This window comes from Castor canadensis, chromosome 16 (assembly GCF_047511655.1).
Source record: "Castor canadensis chromosome 16, mCasCan1.hap1v2, whole genome shotgun sequence".
In the NCBI taxonomy this organism is placed as follows: Eukaryota; Metazoa; Chordata; class Mammalia; order Rodentia; family Castoridae; genus Castor; species Castor canadensis.
This window is the reverse complement of record NC_133401.1, coordinates 11,582,978-11,608,776: the sequence shown is the minus strand read 5'-3', so window position 1 is coordinate 11,608,776 and position 25,799 is coordinate 11,582,978. Positions and strand designations below refer to the sequence as shown.

The 25,799-nt window shown below is 49.6% G+C and overlaps 1 protein-coding gene across 1 annotated transcript in view; it reads left to right on the top strand.

Moving 5' to 3' along the window:
- Positions 1-282: 282 nt before the first annotated feature.
- Positions 283-25,799, top strand: part of Fcgbp (Fc gamma binding protein) — a 37,235-nt gene continuing 11,718 nt past the window's right edge. The window contains exons 1-11 of the mRNA XM_020181830.2: positions 283-575; positions 4,864-5,213; positions 8,335-8,905; positions 10,365-10,969; positions 13,194-13,761; positions 15,318-15,907; positions 18,759-19,341; positions 19,432-19,631; positions 21,227-21,368; positions 23,727-24,064; positions 24,857-25,433. Coding sequence (XP_020037419.2) covers positions 521-575; positions 4,864-5,213; positions 8,335-8,905; positions 10,365-10,969; positions 13,194-13,761; positions 15,318-15,907; positions 18,759-19,341; positions 19,432-19,631; positions 21,227-21,368; positions 23,727-24,064; positions 24,857-25,433 — 4,579 coding nt within the window. The 5' untranslated portion in view covers positions 283-520. The remainder of the gene's footprint in view (positions 576-4,863; positions 5,214-8,334; positions 8,906-10,364; positions 10,970-13,193; positions 13,762-15,317; positions 15,908-18,758; positions 19,342-19,431; positions 19,632-21,226; positions 21,369-23,726; positions 24,065-24,856; positions 25,434-25,799) is intronic.

Genomic DNA, 25,799 nt, shown 5'->3' with positions numbered 1-25,799 from the left:
CTCCCTCAGAGACACCACCCTTCCAGGACTGGATTTTCCCATAGGCCCCCAGGGTACAACCACTAGCTGTTCTCACACTCCTCTCAGAACTCAGGCTCCAGACTTATCCTCCACCCTTCCCGGGCCTTCCCGGCTCCCCATTCCACCTGGCCCTGAAATCAGCAGCCTCCTCCAGGAAGTTGGCATCACCTGCCTGGCAACTGTCCAGGGTGTGGCCTGAGGGGTCAAGAAACTCCACTATATAGCCCCGTCCACAGGCTGACCCTGCAGCTCCAGGGACCTACAGGTGAGAAGGGCTGTGGTCCCCTGTGGAAATGGGATCAAGTTAAAGTCCCACACACATACAGCCTTGAATCTGGCCCACCTGATCCTACTACCCAACTTCCATTCCCATCTCAGCCTTCTTGGTACCCGGGTGACTCTTATTCTGAGACTAACCCCTTCTGTCCTCTCTAGGACAGCCTCCAACAGAACTGGCAGATAAACCTCCTATGACCCCCTTTCTTTCCCTACAGCAAGCATGGGATCCCTGAGGAGCTGGTGGACACTCTGGGCTGGAGCAACCCTTCTGTGGGGTAAGTGAGACTGAGCCTCCATCCATATCTTTGTTCTAACCTGGGAAACCCTGCACGCCTGAATCAGCATCCTTTACTTGTGTCACCTCCACAAACCCACCTCCTATTGTCCTCCCCAGGCTAGCTGAGGGAGACCCTCAGGTTCTGTAGTGAAATATGGTGTCACTGGTCTATTTATCTCCATTCTCATTCTCATTCTCGCTCTCGCACTCTCTCTCTCTCTCTCTCTCTTGGAAGCAGGTTAAAAAAGACCTATAGTCCTCAAATTCAAGTGTGCAAGAACTATGATTTTCTTGCTTTTCTGCAATTCACCTAAGGATTTGACTCTGAGCCTCATTTTGAAATGATGAGAAATTTCTCTGAAATCATTTTTGGAGGAGGATTTGTCCCCAGTTCTCCCAGGTTTCTGTCCCGAACCAGAGTGGTGGATGAAGTCAAGGTAACAGGGGATAGATGGAATATCAGAGTCCTGTAGCCAGAAGTCGCCAAAACTTTTGTTTTGGTGGTAGTACTGGTTGAACTAAGAGTCTTGCACTTGCTAAGTAGGTGCTCTACAACTTGAGACACACCTCCAGTCCCATAGGTAACTTTCACAGTGCTCATTGTCCCAATTTTCTGGTCCCATGGTATGCTAGGGTATCCTTCAAAGCCCCTCTTATTCAGTAGGTAGTCATCCCATAATCCCACACTCTGATGTTCTTTCTCCCTTCCTCTCTCTCTCTCTCTCTCTTTATTTGGGGTGTTGAGAAGCCTCACTTCCCTCAATTTCTAGGAGTCACTCTGTCCACACCCCAACAGTCCCTTTCATCTCTTTCACCCAAACCCCCAAATCCTATCAAAACAGACATCATACTGGTGGCTGAGTCCAGCCACGATCTTTCAAAAAATTTGGGGTTGGAGATTTCATGGAAAAATTCAGAGAGCCAGTTTCTCTTAAACAAAAAAGATGGGAGAGTTTAGCTTTTTTTTTTTCCAAGTCCCCAATCCTTCATAATAACACCAGCAAAAGCTAATAGCAACAACCTACTTTAGTTTGTGTGGATGCCCTGGTTTCCAAATTCACCACCTGACTGTCTCTTACATATTACTTTCTGTCTCTGCAGCATTTGAGTTTGAGAGTCTTGTCCACGGTGCTCAGTTTTTTTTTTTTTTGGATGGGGGGTAAGCCAGAAAGGCTTGTAAATGAAAGAGCAGGGGCAGGCGGAGCAATTATTTCAATGTTTCCAGGCACAGGGCAAGGGGTTGGTTCTCTGACGGGAAGGATTAGGTAAGTGACCCACAACTGCATTTTCTTAAGGGTTGACCCAGGAAGGTGCAGTGGATTCCAGGAACACTGGGTTGGGGGAGGAATTCCTCATGACCTTCCTGCAGAATTATGAGCCCAGGTCAGCACAGTCCACCTCCATCTCCTTATCACCAGTCTGTCAGAAAGCCTTGGCTTGGTCTCCGTCCTCAGCCAGACAACCATCACCTCCCAGAAGGTCACAGTGAGGCTTAGGGAGTCAGTCATGGTCAGTCCACTCTGACCGCACTGTCTCCATGCTAAGCCCAGCACTGCAGAGCTGACACCGCTGAGGCCCATCTGAGCCCTGGGAACTGAGAACTTTGTGCTCACAACCCCCAGCACCTCAACCAAAAATGTTTGCTGTGGTGCCCGGCAAGGCAGGTGCCTCAGTCAGTATCAACCTGAAGGGAGCAGTGACATTCCAGGGTAATTTCTACCCAGCTGGCAAAATCTTTAGTGTGACTCTGCAACCTTACCAAGTAGCCCAATTACAGAGGATGGCTGATTTTCCTGGGTCAAAGGTCACAGCCAATAACTCTGTAGCTGTGCTCCCTGGCCACATCTGTGCCCAGAAACATATGTACTACAGCAGCTGCTATTTAAGTCAGTCTGGGGCACCCACTATGTGGTCCCCCTTCTGGCCTCCTTGTCCCACTATAATCTGGTTTACATTGTGGCCAGACAGACCATGAGCTTGGCCTACAACCATGGGGTACCACTGGCTCTAATGGGCTCCAGGTAGTTGAATGTGGTTGAGTTGGAGGTCAGCCAATTTGGCCACTCTACCTGTCTGCAGATGTGGGGGATCCAGGTCATGCTGTTTGGCACAGAGGCCATACACTATGACACTTACCTAGTCCTGATCCCGGATGTGGCAGCCCATAGCTCTGCCTATGTGACCAGGAGTGTGCCAGACAAAGGCTGCTGATGAGATGACCACGGATGGGCAGGTGCTAGGGATGATGTTCACCTGGGTGACTGTGCCAGGCAGTGAGTTCTCTCCTGTATGCTGAAATGGACCTCAGCACTGCTGACAGAATCCACACAGCTGAGGCTACTACCAATTTCAGGCTGCTCACCTTCAGGTTGGCCCAGGCTGTGGGCTACAGAAGCTGCCTGCAGTGAGAGTGAGTGATGGGAGATGACACCTGACCTTGGCCACATGGCCATACCTTTTCTACCTAGCTGTTCTTCCGTGGCTTCCTGGTTCATCCAGGCTGCCCATCCCTCTCCCATCCTCCCTGGCATCCTTTCTTGAGTCCTCCCAGCCCTTCCCCTATCTTCAGGAACAATAAGTATTCAGCAACCAGGGTGGCTCGGAGCACTGCAGCAGGAAGCTCCCACCAGGCTGACATCAGCCTTTGTCTGTTGGTTGGGGGGAGGTTGAGGAACAGGTCCTAGGGGAGAGCTAGGGTGCCAAATGGAAGGATATTTGGGGAGGTGTCAGATCAGTAGCTTCTTACCAACCAATGTGGAAATATTTTGACATTTTAGTAACTAGTACAGCTATACTGGTTGCTAACCAGGTGGCCAAACTCAGGAGGTCTAAAAGTACAGAATCATAATGACTACCATGCTAGGCGGGTACCTCTCAATATAGCGGGGACCTTCCCAGGTACTTTACATGTTTGACATAGTTAATGAATAGCACCTGGCCCTGTGCAGGTGTCATGTGGCAGATGGCAGATGGCAGAAGGCAGAGACAGAGTGCCAGGATTTAAATCCCAGCTCTCTGACTTTGGTTTTCACATACATAAAGTGCAGATAGTAACTGCACCTCCCTCACAGGATTGTAGTGGGGTTTGAACTCAGGGCTTCCCATCCTCAAAGCAAGGGCTTTACAGCTTTGAGCAACACCTCCAGTCCATTTTGCTCTGCTCATTCTGGAGATGGGATCTTGCAAACTATTTGCCTGAGCTGGCTTTGAACCTCGATCTTCCCAATCTCAGCCTCCCAAGTAACTAGGATTACAGGTATGAGCCATGGTGCCTCATGGTTCTTAACACTAGAAGTTTTTAAGACTAGAAGGTTGACAAGGAAGGGCTGTTTCTTCCTATGGTCTTCTCCGAGCTTGGACCCTAGAAACAGGGAAAAAATGCCCCTCCTCCCTGTCCTCCAGGACATGGAAGCCACTTAACTTCAAGGGACACTTTTTGACTTGAATAGGAGAATGGGGGAGGGGTTGGTGGTTAATTGTAACAGGTAACATTCAATTTAATAGCGAGGTTCAGTTTCAAATCTTACTTATATTTTAGCTTATTAAATCCTGACACCCCCACACCAATCCCTATAAAGAAATTATTATCATACTCATGTTACAATTTAGGAAACTGAGGCACAGAGTATTTAAAGTATCTGCCTAGTGTCACAGAGCTAGGTGTGGACCAGGATTCCTACCAAGGCAGCCTATACCAAGGTTGCTTCTATTTTGCTAAAGTCTGTCTTTTAAAAGAAATCCCTTAGCCTTTCCAGCCTGGTGGAAAGTCAGGGAAAAGGGGGAACAAGGTAGAGAAAAGTACAAATTAATATTTCAGTGGCTGTTCTTTCTTCACTAGCTGTTACTCTTCTGGGTCAAGCTGTGTTAAACTAGGAACTTAGAAATCCTGGGGTCAGTGGAGCTTGGTGGCTCATGCCTATAATCCTAGCTACTCAGGAGGCCAAGATTAGGAGGATTATGGTTTAAAGCCAGCCCCTGGAAAATAGTTGGCAAGATCCTATCTTGGAAAAACCCATCACAAGAAAAGGGCTGGTGTAGTAGCTGGTGTAGGCCCTGTGTTCAAACCCCAGTACCACAAAAAAAAAGAAGAAAGAAGGAAGGAAGGAAGGAAAGAAGGAACCCTGGGGTTTGGGGGAAGCCTGAGTAGCTGTCTCCCTGTGAGATTCCACACCTCAATTTTCCTGACTTTAATGTGGGCTGTTGTGAGTAAACTGCCTCAACTTACTCCAGCAGGAGGACCCCAGGATTCTGTCCTGTGACATTTCTTACTCTTCTTCCCTCCCCAGCTCTGCTGCCTCCAGCAGAGCCCTCCTGTGAAGGTGTACGGTGTGCAGCTGGGCAACGCTGTCAGGTGGTGAAAGGGAAGGCCAGTTGTTTGACAGAGTCCACAGCTGTCTGCCGTGCTCAAGGTGACCCCCACTACACCACTTTTGATGGCCGTCGCTATGACATGATGGGCACCTGCTCCTACACAATGGCTGAGCTCTGTGGGCTGGATGAGACCCTGCCAGCCTTCAGTGTGGAAGCCAAGAATGAGCACCGAAGCAGCCGCAAAGTCTCCTATGTTGGCTCGGTCACCGTGCATGCCTACAGCCACTCTGTGTCACTGGTCCGAGGAGAAGTTGGCTACGCCCGGGTGAGTGTCCTAAGGCTCTGGGTTTAACACCAGCTGCCAAACTTAAGAAGGAGCCAAAGCCCTGGGGTTAGGACCCCAAACTCAAGCTCTTTTCTATGGGGAGGGAAGAATTTGAAAATCAGTATCAGAACCTTAAAACTCTCTCTTCCACCAATTTCACTTCTAGAAATTTTAAGGATGCTGGGAGAGATGGTTACCAAGACAACATGCCAACATGGTTTAAAATAGCAAAAAGAAAAAACTAATAATATAAATGTTCAACAGTAGGGGATTCCTGAAGTGATAAAATTACTGAAGTGAGTGAGTACCTCAGTATGCAGGTCTATCTCTTCGCACTTTCCTTTCATTATTGCTTCTACTGCTTACAACAACTCTGAAGGGTAGGCGTTGTTATTCTGAACAGATACAGAAGGGGAAACTGGGGTTGAAAGAGATGAGTGACTTCCCAAAGGCCAAAATCCAGGAAGAGGTAGCATTCAGAGCATGTGAATAAAGGCTGGCTCCTGATCTGTGGTTTTTTTCTTTGAAAACTGGGGTTTTGAACTCAAGGCTTCATGGGAACTCTACCACTTGAGCCACTCCACCAGCACTTTTATGTGTTGGATTTTTTCAAGATAGGGTCTCTGGAACTGTTTGCCTGGGCTGGTTTTGAACTGCGATCCTCCTGATCTTTGCCTCCTGAGTAGCTAGGATTACAGGCTCAAACTACTGGTGCCCAGCCTGAGTCTATGTTCTACCTCTGGTAAATGCACTACTCTTCAGCCAAAACAAATAAAGGCCTAGAAGAATCATTTTCTTTTTTCCACCATGTTATTACAAAAATGTTAAAACATACAAAAAAGTAAAAACCATTGTACGAAATGCTTTGGACCAGAAGTGTTTCAGATTTCAGATTTTTTTAAGATTTTGGAACATTTGCATCTACATAAGGAGATGTCTTGGCGAGAGGAGCCAAATCTCAATGCAGAATTCATTTAGGCTTCATATACACCTGACACACATAGCATGAAGGTAATTTTATACAACAGTTGTAGTGCATATGTGTTTTGACTGTGACCCACCACAAGAGATCAAAAGTGGAATTTTGTTCTTGTGGAATCTTGTCAAAAAGTGTGAGATTTTGGATAATCTCAGATTTCAGATATTTGGATGAGGGATACCCACAATCCCCTGGATTCTAAACATTTTAGACACTCATGATTATCACATTACCAATCTGTAAACCTCCATCTGTTCTATCCCTCCTTTTTGGGGAGTGAGGATGGAGAGGTGGGACTGAGGTTTGAACTCAGGGCTTCACACCTGCAAAGCAGTCACTCTACCATTTGAGCTACACCTCCATTCCATTTTGCTCTGGTTCTTTTGGAGATGGGGGTCTCTTGACCTATTTACCCATACTGACCTCAAACCACAACCCACCTGATCTCAGCCTCCCAAGTAGTTAGGGTTACATGTGTGAACCACCAGCACCCTGCTTAGAACACAATAGTTTACATTTCTTTTTGCTTAATTTTGACATAGATTTATATATAATAAAATTCACAAATCTTAAGTATACAGTTCAATTGAATTTTCACAAACATGTAACCAAACCTTCATTAAGATACAGAATATTGGGCTGGTGGAGTGGCTCAAGTGGCAGAGTGCCTGTCTAGCAAGCACAAGGTCCTGAGTTCAAGCCCCCAACCCCTCAAAAAAGTGAAAAAAAAGATACAGAATATTTTCATCACTTTGAAAATTCCCTACTGCCCTCCTTCCCACAGCCTTCAGCCCATCGCTCAAGGCAATCACAGTTTTGATTTTTGCCCATCACAGATTAATTTTGCTTCTTTAAGAACGGCATGTTGATGGAATCAGATGGAGTCAGAAGTCTTCTGCGTAAGCCTTCTTTTGCTTTGCTTTACGCCTTAGAGACTCTCCACTAAGTTTTTTAAATAGGTGAAGCAGTCACACAGCTCAAAATAAAAAGCATATTATGAGGGGTCTTATTTTTACATTTGTTTTCATATGCTTTTCTCCCTGTTCACCACAAGTAATTTCTTGTATTAGTCCTTTAAAAAAAGAAACAGTATTGGGTATTGAGCCCATGTCTCACACATGCTAGCCAAGCTCTACCACTAAGCTACATCCCAGCCCTCTTTTTATTTTAGTTTGAAATAAGATCTTGAGTTGCCCAGGCAGGCCTCAGATTTGCAAGCCTACTGCCTCAGCCTCCTTAGAAGCTAGGATTTCTTTAAGGCTTGGCTCAGCTGTCTCGTCCTCTGGGAAGCCTTTCTTGACTGGCAAGGTTGCATATGGCCCCTTTTCTAGGCTCTCAACCTAGTCCTGACCACTTTTCTTGAGCCTCCTCCATCCCAGCCCTGACTCTTCTGAGTTGTCACTGTCTTATGGTGGCCTGTCCCTCCCAGTGCATTGGGAACCTGTGAAGGTATGGCCTGGGGCATACAGATAGCATATGATATATTTTTTGGTTTTCTTTTTTTGTACTGGGGTTTGGTCTCAGGGCCTTCACCTTGACCCACTCCACCAGCCTTTTTTTGTGATGGGTTTTTCCACGATAGGGTCTTGCGAACTATTTGCCCAGGCTGAGTTTGAACCTTGACACTCCTGATCTCTGCCTCTTGGGCAGCTAGGATTACAGACGTGAGCCACTGGTGCCTGGCTGTCATGTGATTATTAAGAGCCTCTATTCTGCACTGTGGTAGGCCCTGGAAATAAAACTGGGATCAACATAGAAAAATCCTTGTCTTAGAGGAGTTGACATTGTCATGCAGTTAGACAGTTGACGAATGTGGACAATTTCCAAATTATGTATCAGGAGGTGAAAAGTGATGGGGAAAACAGAGGAGGAGGATAGTAGGAAAGGAGTGCTATTAAATAGAGAGATCAGGGATGGCCTCCCCAACTCAGTGACTTGAGCAAGTATTTAATAGGCATGGAGGGAGTGAGGTATGTCCACATCTGGCGAAAGGGCAATGTGGGTCAAAGGAGGTGCAAGGGTGATGATTTTGGGGTTCACATGGTGGTAATCCCAGTGTGGCTAGAACAGGGGAAGTGATGGGGGGGTGAAGGGTGGAAGGGGAGAACACACTGGGATCTGACCACTCACATCTCTCTGCAGATCAACAACCAGCGCTCCCGCCTGCCAGTGTGTCTGAGTGAGGGTCGCCTGCGCGTGTACCAGAGTGGAACACAGGGTGTGGTGGAGCTGGACTTTGGGCTAGTGGTCACCTACAACTGGGACTGCCAGCTGACGCTGAGTCTACCTAAGCGCTTCCAAGGCCAGGTGTGTGGGCTGTGTGGCAACTATAACGGTGATCCTGCTGATGACTTCCTCACACCTGACCAGGAGCTGGTTGAGGACCCTGTAGAGCTCGCCAGTAGCTGGAAGTTGGATGATGGGGACTACCTGTGTGATGATGGCTGCCAAGACAACTGTCCTGCCTGCACCACAGGCCAGGCTCAGCACTACAAGGGTGACCATCTCTGTGGCATGCTAACTCTGACTGAAGGCCCCTTTGCTGCCTGCCATGAATCCCTGGAGCCCAAGCCCTTCCTGGAAGATTGTGTATATGACCTGTGTGTGACCGGTGGGGAGCGACTCAGCCTGTGCCGTGGCCTCAGTGCCTATGCCCAGGCCTGTGCGGAGCTGGGCATCTCTATTGGAAGCTGGAGGTCACAAGTCAACTGCCGTGAGTGACACTTTGGGTAGAAGTATATGAGTGGGTGGCATTGGTCAATATCTGAGCACTGATACTGGTCAATGTCAAGGCCACAGTGATGGCCAAGACAGTCAGGCTCTGCCACAAGGCACCTAAGATTGGGGCAAATGTCACTGGACAGGGACAGTCAGCAGAGGCTGGGGCTAGGATGCAGGAAGCAGAGGCAGAAAAGTCAGGGTGAGATGAGACAAGTCCAAGGGCACTATGGGATGCCAGAGGAGGTTCCTGAGTCACTTGGGGAATTTGGTGCTATCTTGGAACTGTGTACACCACCGCTGTGTCCCCACCCCCCAGTATTCCTCCCCACCCCAGATCCCCTATGCCAGGCACAAAAGACGAAGCAGTGATTTCATTCATCCGCTTCCCTACTCACCTCTGTAGTGTTTCCTGAGCATCTCCTGTGGGCCAGGTCTGTTCTTGGTGCTGAGGATTTAATAGTGACTAAGACCGACCTGGAGCCCTCTCCAGCAGAGAGAAGAGAGAGACAGACAGTAACAGATCAGCCATGAAATATCTTCAGAGAGCAAATAAAAGCAAGTTCATAGAACAAAAGTGTATGGGCGCTCATGAAGTGAGGGGTTAGGGAAGACTTTTATGAGCAGGTGACCTTGGATCAAGATCAGGGTCAGGCAATGGAGTCAGCTAAGTAATGACAGTGATATCCATGGAGGGAGTACCTCTGCATAGAGTCACTCATTGAATCCTCACGACTACCCAGTGAGGTCAGTACTATATCATCACACTTTAATGATGGGAAAACTGAGTCAAGGGACATCAGAGTCATTTGCTCCATGGTCACACATGAGTAAAAGAGAGAACTGGGATTTGAAGCCAAGGCATCTGGGTTTCTGAAGCCTCACCTTATGCTGCCATGGCTTTCTGAGGGAAGGGTGTTACAGGCAGAGGGAGCAGCCAGTGCAAAGGCCCTGAGGTAGGAGTCTGAGAACCAGGGATCAGAGGCAGGGACCTCACTGAGGCTGGGGCAGAGTGAGCCAGAGCAGGAATGAGAGAGATGAGAGCAGTGAGGTGAAGGTGGATAAATTGTGGGAGGACTTCCTGGGCCCTGAGTGAGATATAGCCATAGGAGGGCTCAGAATGGGAAGAACCTGGTCTGACTTGGTATTCACGGGTACCTCTGTCTGATGTGAGGAGGTAGGAGGGGAGCAGGCCGGATGCTGCTGTGGTGCACAGGATGGGGCAGCAGATTCTGGGTGGCTTTTGAAGATGGAACTCACAGGATTTTCCAGATTGGTTGTATAGGGAATGAGTAGAGACGAGTAGCTAGGGTCTGAGCACTAGGTAGGGTGGAGGTGCCAGCTCTGAGTGAGCAGCAGAGCCTGGGAGAGTCCTGGCATGTCCCTTCCCACCTGGTAGCCCTTGGGATCCAGCTGCAACTGGCCTGACCCACCCTCTCTTGTCCCCCCTACAGCTCTGTCCTGCCCAGCCAACAGCCAATACCAGCTCTGCAGCCCCGCCTGCCCGGCCACCTGCAACTCAGAGGCTGTGCCTGCCAACTGCTCCGATCGCCCGTGCGTGGAGGGCTGCGTGTGCCTCCCGGGCTTCTTGGCCAGTGGTGGGGCCTGTGTGGCAGCCTCCTCGTGTGGCTGCGTCTACCAGGACCGCCTGCTCTCACCGGGTCAGGTGGTGTGGGCTGATAAGCAGTGCCGGCAGCGCTGCACCTGCGACGCCAGCACCCAGGAGGTGACCTGCAAGGACACGCAGGGCTGCCCGACAGGTGAACGCTGCCGCGTGGAGAATGGCCTCCTGGGTTGCTACCCCTACAAGTTCGCCACCTGCGAGGCGTCCGGGGACCCGCACTATGTGACCTTTGATGGCAAGCGCTTCGACTTCATGGGCACCTGTACCTACCTGCTGGCGGGATCGTGTAACCAGAACGAGGCACTGCCCGCCTTCCGGGTGCTGGTGGAAAATGAGCATCGGGGTAGCCAGACTGTGAGCTACACCAGAGCCGTGCGTGTGGAAGTCCACGGTGTGGTCGTGGCTGTGCGCAGGGAGTACCCTGGCCAAGTGCTGGTGAGCTACGTGGCACCTGGGACTGGGGAAGGGCAGGAACTTCCAACACTCCCTCCCCCACCCCCCCAAAAAAGATTAGTGGCTCCAGATACAGGTCGAAGCTGGGGGTCTGCTAAAAGATCTGTGGTTAAGTGGTTAAGGCTCAGTGCCCTTCTAGGCTGTGTGACTATCTCTCCCATCTGTCATCCTCTGTCAAAGCCTGGTAAGAGGGCTCCCACTCAGGAACCCACCAGATCCACCATTCACTGGATGATTGTGGGGACTGGCTGAGTTCATACCTGTAGGGTGTTTAAAAGAGGGCTTGGTTCTTCCTACCATTGTTGTTGTGATGAACCTTCTGAATTATGGATTTGTACATTTTCTAGAGGAGGAGGATTTCAGAAAGTGCGATGTCATGTTAGATAATTGTCAGGTGCCGGGTGGGAGGAGGAGGCTAACCAAAACCCTCATGCAACTTTCCAGACTAAGGTGGGGCTGGGGGCTCAGAGATGGGGCTACCTAGCCATAAATTTCTGGGCAGAGGATTCTCACAGGGTCTACCACACAGTAGAAGTACAGAACCATTGATTTTCTCTTTTCAAAAATAGGTAAAATGGAGAAGAGGGGTTGTTGGGACAAAAGCTAATAATTATAATTGTGCAGTTTGGGGTAATGCACAATGGAGGGGGTGGATGAGTGGGAAAGGAGAGACTTTCCATTCCCTTCACATACGGGCCTTAACCTCGAATTCCCACAACCTGGGGGTAAAGGAAAGTTTACCTGTAAACCCTAGTGTTTGGTATACAGTGGCTTTATATAAACAGAGGGCGTAATTATTAAGAGTTACGTTCCTGTCTCTCTGAAATGACATTTTGACTACTAATAATGAAAATGTATTAAGTTACTTCCCTGTGCTAAATTCAAGGCACATATTAATTCATTTCCTCTTCTCAGAAACCACATGACGTAGTTCATTTTAGGTAAGGATACCGAGGCACAGAAAGGTTAAGTCACCTACTTGAGGTCAAGGCTGGGTGAGTGGTGAGTTCAAGGTGCATAAGAGAACAAAGGTTCTGAGACAGGAAAAGGCTGAGGAGGGCATGGAACAGCAGGAACACCAGCAGGCCTGGAGCAGAGGGACTAAGCAGAGAGTGAGGGGGAGACGAGGCAGGGGCTGCCTTTTGAATTCAGGTGAGGCCTAAGGAACAAAGGAGGGGACCGCCAGATGAAGAGTGGAGGCTCCCAGGCAGAGGGGACAGTAAGTGCAATGCTTGAGGCTGGACTGAACTTGAAGAGCACAGAACATTACCAAGGCCAAGGAGGAGGGACTAGAAGAATAAGTAGTTGGCAGATGAGGTCAGAAAGATGGGGACAAGTAGAGCCAGGTGGGTAGAGAGGTTCGATTTTAAGTGGATTGTGAAGGACCTCTGTCCATGCAGGCAAGGACTAGGGAGGTGCATGAGGGTGGGAATGTTGCTAGCAGGACGTGTGCAGTAAGTGCAAAGCCCTGATGCTCATCTGAGCTTGGTGGGCTTGAAATGCCTGCATGACTGGATTGCAGGGGTTGGCTTGGGGCTGTACTGGGAGTAGTGGCCTGTGGATCATCTAAGACCTTTGAGGCCCTGATAAGGAGTTTAGATCAAAGATGACACCTAAACAATGAGGGGGAGGTAGCCAGATGGACAATGGTAGGTGGTGTTCCAGAAAGAGGGCACAGCGGATGCAAAGGGCTGAGCTGGAAGTGCACTTGATATACTCAGGGAGACAGTAAGGAGACCAGAGTAGCTGGAGCTATGAGTGATGTGAATAGTGGAGGCATAAAGGTGGCCAAGATCAAGGTCAAGCAAGACCTTCCAGGCAAGAGACTTGGATTTAAAACAAGCTCTGATGAATAAAGCCCAACCAGCCAGCTTGGTGGCTAGTGTTTTGGGCAAAATGCAAAGGGTATGAGACTAAACTAAAGTGGGAGACCTAGCAGACTTCAGGTAATGGGGAGACAGATCAGGTAGGCTTTGAAGGCCCAGGGTTAGGTACTTCTTAAAGGATGGAGTTTCTTAAAGGATGGAGAATGATGGATTGTACGCCAGGCAGAGGGAACAGCAAGTGCAAAGGCCGTGAGATGGGACCAACCATAATGTGCTCAAGAGAATCACAGGGTGTCAGAGTTGCCAGAGCCACGTGAGAGAGGGGGGAGCAACAGCACATGAGTACCCTGACCAGTTGGCCCTCCTGTGTCTCTACCCAGGTGGATGATGTCCGTTACAACCTGCCCTTCCAAGCAGCAGATGGGAGGGTGCAGATATTCCGCCAGGGCAATGACGCTGTGGTGAGCACAGACTTTGGCCTGACTGTCACCTACAATTGGGACGCCTATGTGACTGCCAAGGTGCCCAGCAGCTATTCGAAAGCCCTCTGTGGGCTCTGTGGGAACTTCAATGGGGACCCAGCAGATGACTTTGCACAACCAAGTGGAGACCAAGCCTCCAATGCTTTGGCCTTCGGAAACAGCTGGGAAGTGGAGACAAGACCTGGCTGTGGTGCCACTGAGGCGGGTGACTGTCCCAACCTAGATTCCCTCGTGGCCCAGCAGCTGGAGAGCAAGAAGGAGTGTGGGATCCTTGCTGATCCTGCGGGTCCCTTCCGGGAGTGTCACAACACACTGAAACCCCAGGATGTCGTGCGTGACTGCGTCTATGACCTCTGTCTGCTGCCAGGCCAGTCCAAGGTACTGTGTGATGCTTTGGCTTCCTATGCTGCTGCATGCCAGGCTGCCGGGGCCACTGTGCACCCCTGGAGAACGGAGGAACTTTGCCGTAAGTACCGAGAATGACAAGTTGGGGGCGGGGCTCAGCCTTGTGTTTATTCATTAACCTGTAAGTTTTGTTTCATTGATTCTTTTCTTTCTTATAACAACCCTGTGAGGAAGAGACTGTGTTTATACCCACTTCACAGATGAAGAAACTGAGATTTGGCAATTTTAAGTTACGTACCTGGGATCATGACAGGAAGTCACGGACCATAGGCATGCAGTCAATATTGTGATAATGACTGAACTGAAGTCTGATTTCTATATGGCAGCTATCATTCAGAGATAAGCAACAGTGCAGCTTTTAGAGGGAGGCTGGTCCTCTCCACAGGTCTTCTTGTCCCTATCTGGCCTACTTCACCCATTTACAACATCTCCCTCCCCTGCCTATCAGGGTCATCGGTTGAAAGCCTTGCTTCAGATGTGGGTACAGCAAGGGTTGGCAAACTTTTTTTGTATGTTTGTTTGGTGGCACTGGAGTTTGAACTCGGGGCCTCATGCTTTTTAGGCAGGTATTCACTCTGCCAGCACTTTTTTATGTTGTGTATCTTTAAGATAGGGTCTTATGAACTATTTGTTTGGGTTGGCTTCAAACTGTGATCCTCCTGATCTCTGCCTCATGAGTAGCTAGGATTACAGGCATGAGCCTGGCCAAAAGTCTTTTTTTTTTTTTTTAAATCACTTCATCTGTTAGCTTTTACTGCATAACAAACAACACCAAAGTTTAGTGGGTTGAAACAACAATCAGTCTATTGTTAGTTATGAGTCTGGTTCTCTTCATCCGGGCCAGCTCTGTTGCTCTTTGCAGTCTGCTGGTGGCATCAGCTGAGGCTGGATGATGTACAACAGCATTATACATCTGTCAGTTGTCAGGCAGGTGGTTAAGTGGAGCGCTGCCTGCCTCTGCTTCCGCTAGCAAGAGCAGGCAAACCCCAGTTTGTCAAGGCTCTGCCTTGCAAATGATGGTCATGCCAGAGACAAGAAGTGGCTTTTGGAAAATTGAACCAGCACTGGCATGAACAAGGAACTAAATCTGCACTCTCATTTTAATTTTAGTGGCTACCTTATTGGACAGCACAGAAAGACACTTGATTTAGTTCAGTTTTCATCTTCTTATTTTTTTTCTGTTTTGTTTGGTTTTGCTTTTAAAAAGCTGCCACTCAGAAGAAACTACAACTAGAGATTCTACACTCACAAATACACTGCAGAGATTATACAACATGACACGTATATGCATGTTTAAAATATATGCCGTATCAGCAATTTATAGCCAACTCGAATAAGATCATTAAAGATATTACAGACAGCCGGGTGCCGGTGCTCATGCTGTAATTCTAGCTTTTTGGGAGGCTGAGATCTGAGGATCATGGTTCAAGGCCAGCCTGGGCAAATAGTATGTGAGACCTTATCTTGAAAAATACCTATTCAAAAAAGGGCTGGTGGAGTGGCTCAGGTGGTAGAGCACCTGCCTAGCAAGCGTGAGGACCTGAGTTCAACCCAACCCCCTCCCCCCAAAAAAAGAAAGAATTCTTAGTGTTGACAGCCTCTGTCCTCTCCCTACAGCCCTGAGCTGCCCGGCTCACAGCCACTATGAGGCATGTTCCTACGGTTGTCCTCTGTCCTGTGGAGACCTCCCAGTGTCCGGGGGCTGCGGCTCAGAATGCCGAGAGAGCTGCGTGTGTGATGATGGCTATGTCCTCAGCGGTGAGTCCTGTGTGCCCTTGGCCTCCTGTGGCTGCGTCCAGGAGGGTGCCTACTACCTACCAGGCCAGACCTTCCACCCTGGATCGTGTGATTCCCTTTGCCACTGCCAGGAGGGTGGCCTGGTGTCCTGTGAGCCCTCGTCCTGTGGCCCTCATGAGGCCTGCCAGCCCTCCAATGGTATCCTGGGATGTGTGGCTGTGGGCACTACCACCTGCCAGGCGTCAGGAGACCCTCATTACACCACCTTTGATGGCTATCGCTTCGACTTCATGGGCACCTGTGTGTACGTGTTGGCTCAGACCTGTGGAACCCGGCCTGGCCTGCACCAGTTTACAGTCCTGCAGGAGAACGAGGCCTGGGGCAATGGACAAGTCAGTGTGACCAAGGCCATCACAGTCAAGGTGGCAAACTACACCCTGAAGCTGCAGCAGAATCAGCAAAAGGTCACGGTGAGAAAAGAGGCAGGGCATAGCAGAGGACCCTGGGGGAGGAGGTGACATGTGGGTGGGGCATGGACAGAGCCCAGGAGGATGTGAGAGGCACCAGTATCCGGGAATCTGGGCATCCAAGGAGAGGGGGTGCTGGTGGGAAGCCAGGGGCAGGAGCCCTCAAGGACCTGGAACCTTCCTCTGTTGCCTCAGTTTCTTCCTTGGACCTCTCATCTTTCCCTCTTTTCCTATCATCTGTCATACCTGGTCCCTGCCACAGCCACCTCCCTGGTGGCCCATCCATAGGCAGGAAGCCGTGACTCCATTAGCCCTTCATAACTGTAAGAACTGCAGTAAAGTAAGAACATGAGAACAGATTTTACACACCACCCCAGACCCTGTTGGCTGCGAAGCACTTCATTTTCTATTTGCAAGGAGGGTGGGGGTCCCATTACTGACCCAATGTACTGCAAAGGCAGCACATCAGTTAGCTATCTTGTCACTATGAGCAAAATACCTGGACAACTTAAGTAAGCAATGATTTATATTGGCTCATGGTTTCAGAGGATTCTGTCCATGGTTGCTCGGCACCAGCCATCATGGCAGTGGGAGTGTGAGGTGGAGGAGAGCTGTTCACTTCATGGCAGACGGGAAGCCAAAAAAAGGAGACTAGAAAGGGTCAGAGACAAGACTCCCCCAAGTGCCTGCCTCCCCCCACCTTCCAGGAAACTACATCCTCCAGCTGGGTTCTACCTCCTAAAGTTTCCCAAACTTCCCAAAGCAGCACAACCACCAGGGAGACTAAGCATTCAAAATATGAGCCCATGAGGGACCTTTCATATTCAAACCATAACAGGAAGGATTTGAACCCAGGATTGTGTGGTCAGAAACAACACACTGGACCCTAGGCCATGCTGCAGTGCTTTTTTTTTTTTATCAAGAAGGATTTGTTCCTGCCCAGCAACTGGCATTTCAGCTACACTGAAAGGATTTCCCTAGAGATCTCATGAAAATGCAGGCATATAACCATTGTTCCCTAACATACCTCAAGCTCCTAGCATAGCTCCTGACATGGAGTTAACGCCAAACATTCGGGAGTTCCTAGGGTTCTTGCTAGTTTCCTCTTACTGAATCCCCATATTCCCTCTGAGGAAGAAACTATCACTATGCCCATTTTACAGAGGAGGAAACGGAGGCACAGATGTCAAGTCACTTGCCTTTAATCACTACCCAGCCCTGCTTGGCTGGTTATATTTTAGGGCACTCAGTCAAGAGCATGTTTTTCTCTTGCCTTCTTCCCTGATTCCTCACACCTGTGAAAGGATCTAGCATGCACTGTGTAGGTGATGAGGAAGGACCAGCAAGTGTGTAAACTGGGCATGTGTTTACCAGGCCTTGTTGGAGCCCACAGCCTTCAACTGATCCACTCATGGGTTTGAAGTTCACTGCCCTAGGAATTGAGCCTGACTTTCTACCCACTTGTGATTAGATCAGAAACCCTCAGTGCTCACTTTTTTTTTTTTTTGGTGGTACTGGAGTTTGAACTCAGAGCCTTATTCTTGCTAAACAGTCACTCTCTCACTTGAGCCATTCTGCCAGTGCCTTTTTTGCCTGGGTATTTTTCAAGATAGGGTCTCAAGAACTATTAGCCAGGGGCTGACTTCAAACCTCGATCCTTCTGATCTCTGCCTCCTGAGTAGCTAGGATTAAGGTGTGAGCCACTGGCGCCTGGCTCATTTATTCTGCAGAATGAAAACTTCTAGTCCTAGCTGCTAATTCCAGAGCTTGCCTTCTGTGCAAGCTTGTTTCTTACCTCTTTACAGAACATAATTTATCAGAACCCACAGGCACCCGCCCTATGGGCTAGGCACGTGACTCCCACTGTATAGACAAGAAACAGAAACATGATTGAGGTGAACCACTTGCTCAAGGTCACAGAGGGGTAAGGGACCGCCTGTGTTAGTGCCTAAGCAAGTGATTCCAGGGTTGGTCCTTGCATCATAAATGACTGTAGCAAGTTAAAATGAAAGATAGCTGGTGAGGTATTTGCTCCTTTGAAACTTGAATTCATTTCCTTGTGGCTGCCTTAACAAATTGTCACAAACTTGGTGTCTTAAAATGACAAATTTTGCCAGGTACCGGTGACTCATGCCTGTAATCCTAGCTACTTGGGAGACAGAGATCAGGAGGATTATGTTTCAAGGCCAGACCAAGCAAATAGTTCTCAAAATCCTATCTCAAAAACACCCATCCAAAAAAAGGGCTGGATGTGTCGCTCAAGTGGTGGAGGGCCTTCCCAGCAAGAGTGAAGCCTTGAACGCAAATCCCAGTACTACAAAAAAAATTTTTTTTCTCACAGTTCTGGATGCCAGAAGTTCAAAATCAAGGTGGCAGCAGGGCCAAAACCCTTCAAAGTCTCTAGGGGAGGATCCTTCCTTGCCCTTCCAGCTTTTGGTGGCTCAAGGTGTCCCTTGGATTAAGGCAGCAGCACTCCAGTCCTACCTTGGCCCCTCCATGACTTTCTCCTGTGTGTCTCTCTGTCCTCTCCTTCTCTGGCTTTATAGGGAAACTTGTCATTGGATTTAGGACCCACTCTATTCTGGGGTGATCTCACCTCAAGGTCATCATCATAAGTATACCTGCAATGACCCTTTTTCCAAATAAGGCCACATGTTGAGATTCTGTGTGGACATTTCTTTTGGGTACCACTCTTCAGCCTGCTGTAAGACTATTGTCATAAGTACTTCACAAATATGACAACTGAGTCTCAGAGAGGTGAGGACACACAGATCTTCAATGTCAGGCACAGACATTTGAGGGACAGACCACCACAAAGTGTACCCTCTGAAGCTTGGCACCCCCTGTCTCCTAGGTGAACGGTGTGAACATGAACCTGCCCCTGGTGCTGGGTGATGGTGAGGTCCATGTCTACCAGCACGGCTCAGATGTTGTGATCGAGACGGACTTTGGTCTGCGTGTGGCCTATGACCTTGCATACTATGTACGGGTCACTATCCCAGGCAACTACTACCAACAGATGTGTGGCCTGTGTGGAGACTACAATGGTGACCCCAAGGATGACTTGCAGAAGCCTGATGGCTCCCAGGCAGCCAACCCCAATGAATTTGGCAACTCCTGGGAGGAGGAGGTACCAGATTCACCCTGCGCACCAGTGCCTGACTGCAAACCGGGCGAGGACTGCACAGAGTGCAGCACTGAGCTGAAGGAAAAATATGAGAAGGTGGAATTCTGTGGGTTCCTTGCCAACCCCACAGGGCCACTGGCTGCCTGCCACAAGCTGATTGACCCTCAGGGACCCTTAGAAGATTGTGTCTTTGATCTCTGCCTGGGGGGAGGGAACCTGAGTATTCTCTGCACCAACATTCATGCCTACGTGAGTGCCTGCCAGGCAGTGGAAGGCCAGGTGGAGTCCTGGAGGACTGAATCTTTCTGTCGTGAGTGAGGGAACACTGAGGGATAGGGAGAGGGGAGACTGAGGCACAGAAGAGAGACCCAGACTCTAATCGGCAACCCCCTTTTTGCAGCGATGGAATGCCCTTCACACAGCCACTATGAACTCTGTGCTGACACCTGTTCCCTGGGCTGCTCTGCACTCAGCGCTCCCCTGCAGTGCCCAGGTGGATGTGCTGAGGGCTGTGAATGTGACTCTGGCTTCCTGTACAATGGCAAAACCTGCGTGCCCATCGAGGAATGTGGCTGCTTCCACAATGGAGTCTACTATGAGGTAAGAACTCAGCCATCCAGGGAAGAACCCCAGGCTCTCCCTGCCACACACACACACATATACTGCATATCCTTCCCACAGCCTGACCATTCAGTCTCTGCCTACCCTCCCCTGACTCCATCTTGGTCTACCTTATCCTGTCCACTCCCCCACTTTTGCTTCCTTGGATCCACCCTCCACATAGCAATGGGAAAGACTTTTGTAAATATGACCATGGATCGTGAAGTTTTAAACCCTCCACTGGCTCCCCAGTTTAAGCCTTAGTTTGATATTCCAGGTCTGGGAACAGGTACCCTTCATGACCACAGAGATGGGACTTTTGTCCCTGCTATACTACCTGCTAACACCCTCTGCTTCCCCTTTCCACTCTCCCACAAGGAGTCCTTTCACTAGAATGTGTGTTTGTCTAAAGTCTGTCTGCCTGGCAGGACTAAGACGTCTCTGTGCCAGGTGCCAGTGGCTCACGCCTGTAATCCTAGCAACTCAGGAGACAGAGATCAGGAGGATCATGGTTCGAAGCCAGCCTGGGCAAATAGTTTGAGAGACCCTATCTCAAAAATACCCAACACACACACACACACACACACACACACACACAAATAGCTGGTGGAGTGGCTCAAGTGGTAGAGCACCTGTCTAGCAAGTATGAGGCACCCCCAGTACTGCCAAAAAAAAAAAAAAGAAGAGTTCTCTGAGGGGGCAAGACCCTCACAACCCTTTGTTGTTCTCACACGAATGCTGACAGGAATGACAGCAGAGAAGTGGATGGTGCCTGCTGTGCACGCACTACATATATTTACATATCCATATAGGTGACTTACTATGAAAATTTTCTTTTTGCGGGACTGGAATTTGAACTCACAGCATCACACTTGCAAAGCAGGCGCTCTACCCCTTGAGCCACACCTCCAGTCCAGTTTGCTTTGGTTATTTTGGAGACAGAGTCTTATGATCTATTTGCGTGGGCTGACCTCAAACCTTGATCCTCCCGATCTCAGCCTTCCAAGTAGCTAGAATTACAAGCGTGAACCACTGCACCCAGCATGAAAATGTTCAAGCATGCAGCAGTTGAGAATAGTGGATGAATTTCCTTCTGCCTGCTCTCCACTTAGCTTCAAAAATAATCAGTATTTTCCCAATCTGATTCCATCCGTTACCACCACCCCCTTTCCACCTGTGCTTTACACATATCATTCACTCAGTTATATTTTCTTAGGTCAGTGCTGTGGTTATCTGTAACTTACAGATGAGGAAACTGAGGCGATAAAGAGGTTAAGTGACATTGTCCAGAGGCATGCATTTCAGAAGTGGCAGAGCCAGGCTCAAACCCGAGTCTTTGCCCTACCTTGCTCCTGCACTCTTTCTCCTACACAGCAGCCATATAGGGAGTATTTGGGAATGAATGAATGAGTGAATGAATAAATGAGTAAACTAGGCCCAAAGCCATGCTGTGCCTCAGTTTCGCTGACAAGGGACCACCCCACTGAGAGCTTCTCCTTTCGTGCCTACTGGTCCTCTCTGCCTGAAACACTAGAGATTCCAGAGCCATCTTCCACCCATGGGATGTCTGACGGGCATGCCCTCTGTCTCCACAGCCGGAGCAGACGGTCCTCATTGACAGCTGTCAGCAGCAGTGTGCGTGCCATGCAAGCAAGGGCATGGTGTGCCAGGATCACAGCTGCAAGCCGGGCCAGGTGTGCGAGCCCTCAGGAGGTGTCCTGAGCTGCGTTACCAAAGGTACTAGGGTGTGTGGGGCTGGGCTGGTGTGGTTGGGATCAGAGGACAGGGAACTGAGAGCTGAGGGTGGTCTGACTTCATGGTAGGTTCATGACGGGAGGTACACAGGGCTAAGGACTGAGGTATCAGATCTCACAGGGTTTCTCAGAGCCAAGGGTAGAGATCATTCAGTCTGGGAGTCAGGACCCTTAGGGGAGAGTCCAGGCTATGGGGAGCGGGGCAAGTTTACCAGGGCAGATGTCAGAGGCACTTGGAATAAGGGAGGAATAGGGCTGGGGCATGGCTCAAGTGGTATAACACCTGGCTAGAAAGCATGAGGCCCTGAGTTCAAACCCCAGTACTTCCAAAGGAAGGAAGGGAAGGAGGGAGGGAGGGTGAGGGAGAGAGAGATAGAGAAAGAGAAAGAATAAGATTAAGCTTGCATGGGCTGGTGAAGCAGCTCAAGTGATAGAGTGCCTGTCTAGCAAGTGTGAGGTCCTGAGTTCAAACTTCAGGACCACTAAAAAGAAAATAAGCTTGTAGGCCATACAGACTGCCACAACTGCTCACTTCTGCCATTGTGGCCTGAAAGGAGCCACAGACTATGTAAGTAAGGGGTGTAGCTCCAAGAAAGCCTTCTTTCCAAAACCAGGCAACTGGCAGTTATTGGCCACTGGCTCGTGGGATTAGGCTTTGGGCTTCAGACACCAGTACCAAGAGACATGGGTTCCTGGGATAATATGGGCAGGAAGCAGAGCTCTAAGGTCTCAGGCAAAAGCTCCCAGGTCTGTTGCAGAGATCCCAACATGTCAGGACCTTGGCTATGGGGACCCCTTCAAGTGGAGGATTTCTAGGGGTACAGTTTCAGAAGATCCCCAGTCTAAATCTGGAACATAGAGCCCCACCTGAGCTGGCTTCTTAGGGTGATATGCAGAGACCTCCCCCCACCCGGCAATGAGTAAGAATAAGGGGATAAAACATCAGGGTTGATGACAGGAATATCAGGGTGCCCAGGATTTGTCTACATTGGTCAGGGTCCAGCCAGGAGACAGACACCACACTGTTCTGTGAATAGGAATAAGATTAAGCTTGCATTCATGTATTTGATTAAGCACATGCAAGGCCCTGGGTTCTGCAGCACTGGAAAAAAAAAAAAAGTACTACTACCGGAGGGTTAACTATTAGAGAGTAAAGGGAGCACTAAGGAATACAATCCCAGCAGGCATAGGGAGTAACTCCCCTTTATGGCTAACACCAAACATACAAGGAAAGCAGGAATTAGGAAGGGCCCCACCCCAAGGCTGCCTCTGAGCTCATTGAAGAGGGCACTGCTGTAGCCCCCTGGGTGGCACAGAATCCTGCAGGAATGAAACCCCCACTGAGGGGATGGAAAAACCTAGTGAGAAGCTGTCCTGCTGGGACACTCAGGTGAGTAGCTGGGAAGCTCCTGTGTGTGGAGACCACTGAGCCTGAGTCCCACATGCCACAAACAGGAGCTGGGATTGCACATCAGGTTGTATGCAGAGCAGGGAGAGGGGCCTTCCTTCCTGGAGTGACTTCAGCACCCCCTACCGGCAACGTTTAGCTGTGCAGCTGGATTCCTGGTGGGAAGGGCACAGGGAACAGAGCCCAACGTTTGACAGCTGGTTTCCTAGACACTTGGGGTTTCAAAAGCTGGAGTCACAGATACACTAGCATGGGGCCTTGGACACAGAAGCCCTCTAGGGCAGGGCCTTACAAATGAGACTCCTATTGCTGGGCACAATAACTGCTCATGGTGGCCATGAGACTCAGATATGGGGACCGAGGACTAGGTCATGAAATGTTGGGACCTCTGGCACTAGCTTCTCACCAAGAAATCTCCCAGAACCCTAGTCTAGGGAATGAGACCAGGGGGCTGGGCTTTCAAGCATAGAGGAACCTGGGGCTGGGGTCTCACACATAGATGCTCTTAGGACTGACATCTCAGACCCAGGGACCCATGGAGTGCAAGTCTCAACTTTGGTCCCCTATTGCAAAGGACGTGCATCTCAGACACAAAACTGCAGGGCCTGGGTCTTGGAGGAAGGGACCTTAGGGCCTGAGACCTGGTAGCAAGGACATCCAGGACCTGAGTCTCAGTATAGGATCCTATGACACCTGGACTGTAGACACTGTCCACCATAGGACTGAGTGTCAGACTTGGGGGACTCCCAGAGCCTGGTCTTGGACACAGCAAACTACTGGGTCTGGGTATTAGATGTGAGGACCCTGGTATCATGTATAACAGCCCTGAGATCTGGTCTCACCTGAGACAATCTTCAGAGCCAATAGTCCTGACATAGATGGGGGCAGGTGCTGAGGAGCAGCCTCTCAAGGTCCTCTCTTCTCTTCCCCTAGATCCATGCCATGGTGTAGCCTGCCGGCCGCAGGAGACATGCAAAGACCAAGATGGCCAGGGCGTGTGTGTGCCCAACTATAGTTCTACATGCTGGCTGTGGGGAGACCCTCACTATGTGTCCTTCGATGGCTGGGCCTTTGACTTCCAGGGCACCTGCAACTATGTGCTGGCCACAACTGACTGCCCAGGGGTCAGTGCCAAGGGCCTGCCATCCTTCTCTATCACCACGAAGAATGAGAATCGGGGCAACCCTGCTGTGTCCTATGCGAAGGAGGTCACCGTATCTGTCCTTGGTACCAACATCTCCATCCACAAAAATGAGGTCGGAAAAGTCCGGGTAAGTTTTAGCAGGATGGTCCTCCAAGCACCCCAACAGTCACAGTCATGAGCTCAAAGGTCTCCTTCACCTAGGTCTGAAACTACATGGCAACAGAAACAATAATTACAGCAAACCATCAACCTTTTCCTGGGAATGAAGCCTAGGCCTTTGCTAAACGGCGTTGAGTAGCCATCAGCATTTGCTGATTTGTTTAGACCTGCATTTGAATCCAGGCCCTCCTCTGTATGAACTCTGTGATGTTAGGCAAAGTGATTTAACTCCATGGGCCTCAGTGTCCTCATCTTTGAGATGGGTATGGTAGCAAACCCACATCCCACAGCAAGGTGGTATAAGTTAAGGACTCAGTTCAGAGTCTGACCCAGATGAGCATATGTGAGTAAGGGAACATCTGGAGAGGTGCAGGCATGAGGCAGAAAGAAAGAGACAGATGGAGAGAGAGAGTGCAAAGAGAGGGAATGTTCTAGAAAGGGAGATAGAGGTAAAGAGAGAGGGAGATACAGAGAGAGAGAGAGAGAGAGAGAGAGAGAGAGAGAGAGAGAGAGAGAGAGGAAGGAGGGAGATCAAGATCAAGAGAGAGAACCAAAAAAGAATCAGATGTGAAATCTTGTCCCCAGGGCCTGGATGAGACCAGATGTTCATAATGTTTGTACAATGACTATAAAACTGTCAATTGTGCAGAATGCCTAGGCAACTCCTGGCCCCTGGCAGGATGAGGGAGGAGGGAGACAGGGGCCAGAGCTGGGGCCACCCCACCTCACAGAACAATGTTTGCCTCCATCTTTCCATCAGGTGAACGGTGTGCTGACAGCCTTGCCTGTCTCCATTGCTGGTGGGCGTATTTTAGTGACCCATGGTGCATCAAAGGCTGTGCTGATAACTGATTTTGGGCTTCAAGTCACCTATGACTGGAATTGGCAAGTAGAGGTGACCCTTCCCAGTAGCTACTATGGTGTCGTGTGCGGGCTCTGTGGAAACATGGACCAAAACCCCCAAAATGACCGCATCTTCCCTAATGGCACACTGGCTCCTTCAATACCCATCTGGGGTGGCAGCTGGCGAGTTCCAGAATGGGACCCATTTTGCTGGGATGAATGTCAGGGGTCCTGCCCAACATGTCCTGAGGACAAAATAGAAGAGTATGAGGGTCCCGGCTTCTGTGGACCTCTGGACCCTACTAGCATAGGTGGCCCCTTCGCCACGTGCCACACCCAAGTGCCACCTGAAGACTTCTTCAAAGGCTGTGTCCTGGATGTCTGTTTGGGTGGTGGGGCCCGAGACATACTTTGCCAAGCACTGGCTTCCTATGCTGCTGCCTGCCAGGCTGCTGGCATTGTCATCAAGGACTGGAGGACACAGGCTGGCTGTGGTGAGTGTTGGGGAGCAGAGCTAGGGCTGGGGGCTGCAGTCTCATCTGTGTCTGGCTTGTTTGGTTCCACTCCAGTCCTTTTGGGTCTTTCTGCTTTTTTTTTTTTAATCTGTACTGGGGTTTGAACTCAGGGCCTACACCTTGAATCACTCTACCAGCCCTTTTTCCTGATGGGTTTTTTCAAGATAGGGTCTCTCAAACGATTTGCCCAATCTGGCTTCTAAATGCGATCCCCTTGATTTCTGTCTCCTGAGTAGCTAGGATTATAGGCGTGAGCCACCAGTGCCTGGCTCTTTCTACTTTTTTGTCTGTGTCTCTTGGCACTTCTTGATTTGTTTCTTTTTGATTATGTCTCTCTGTTTCTTA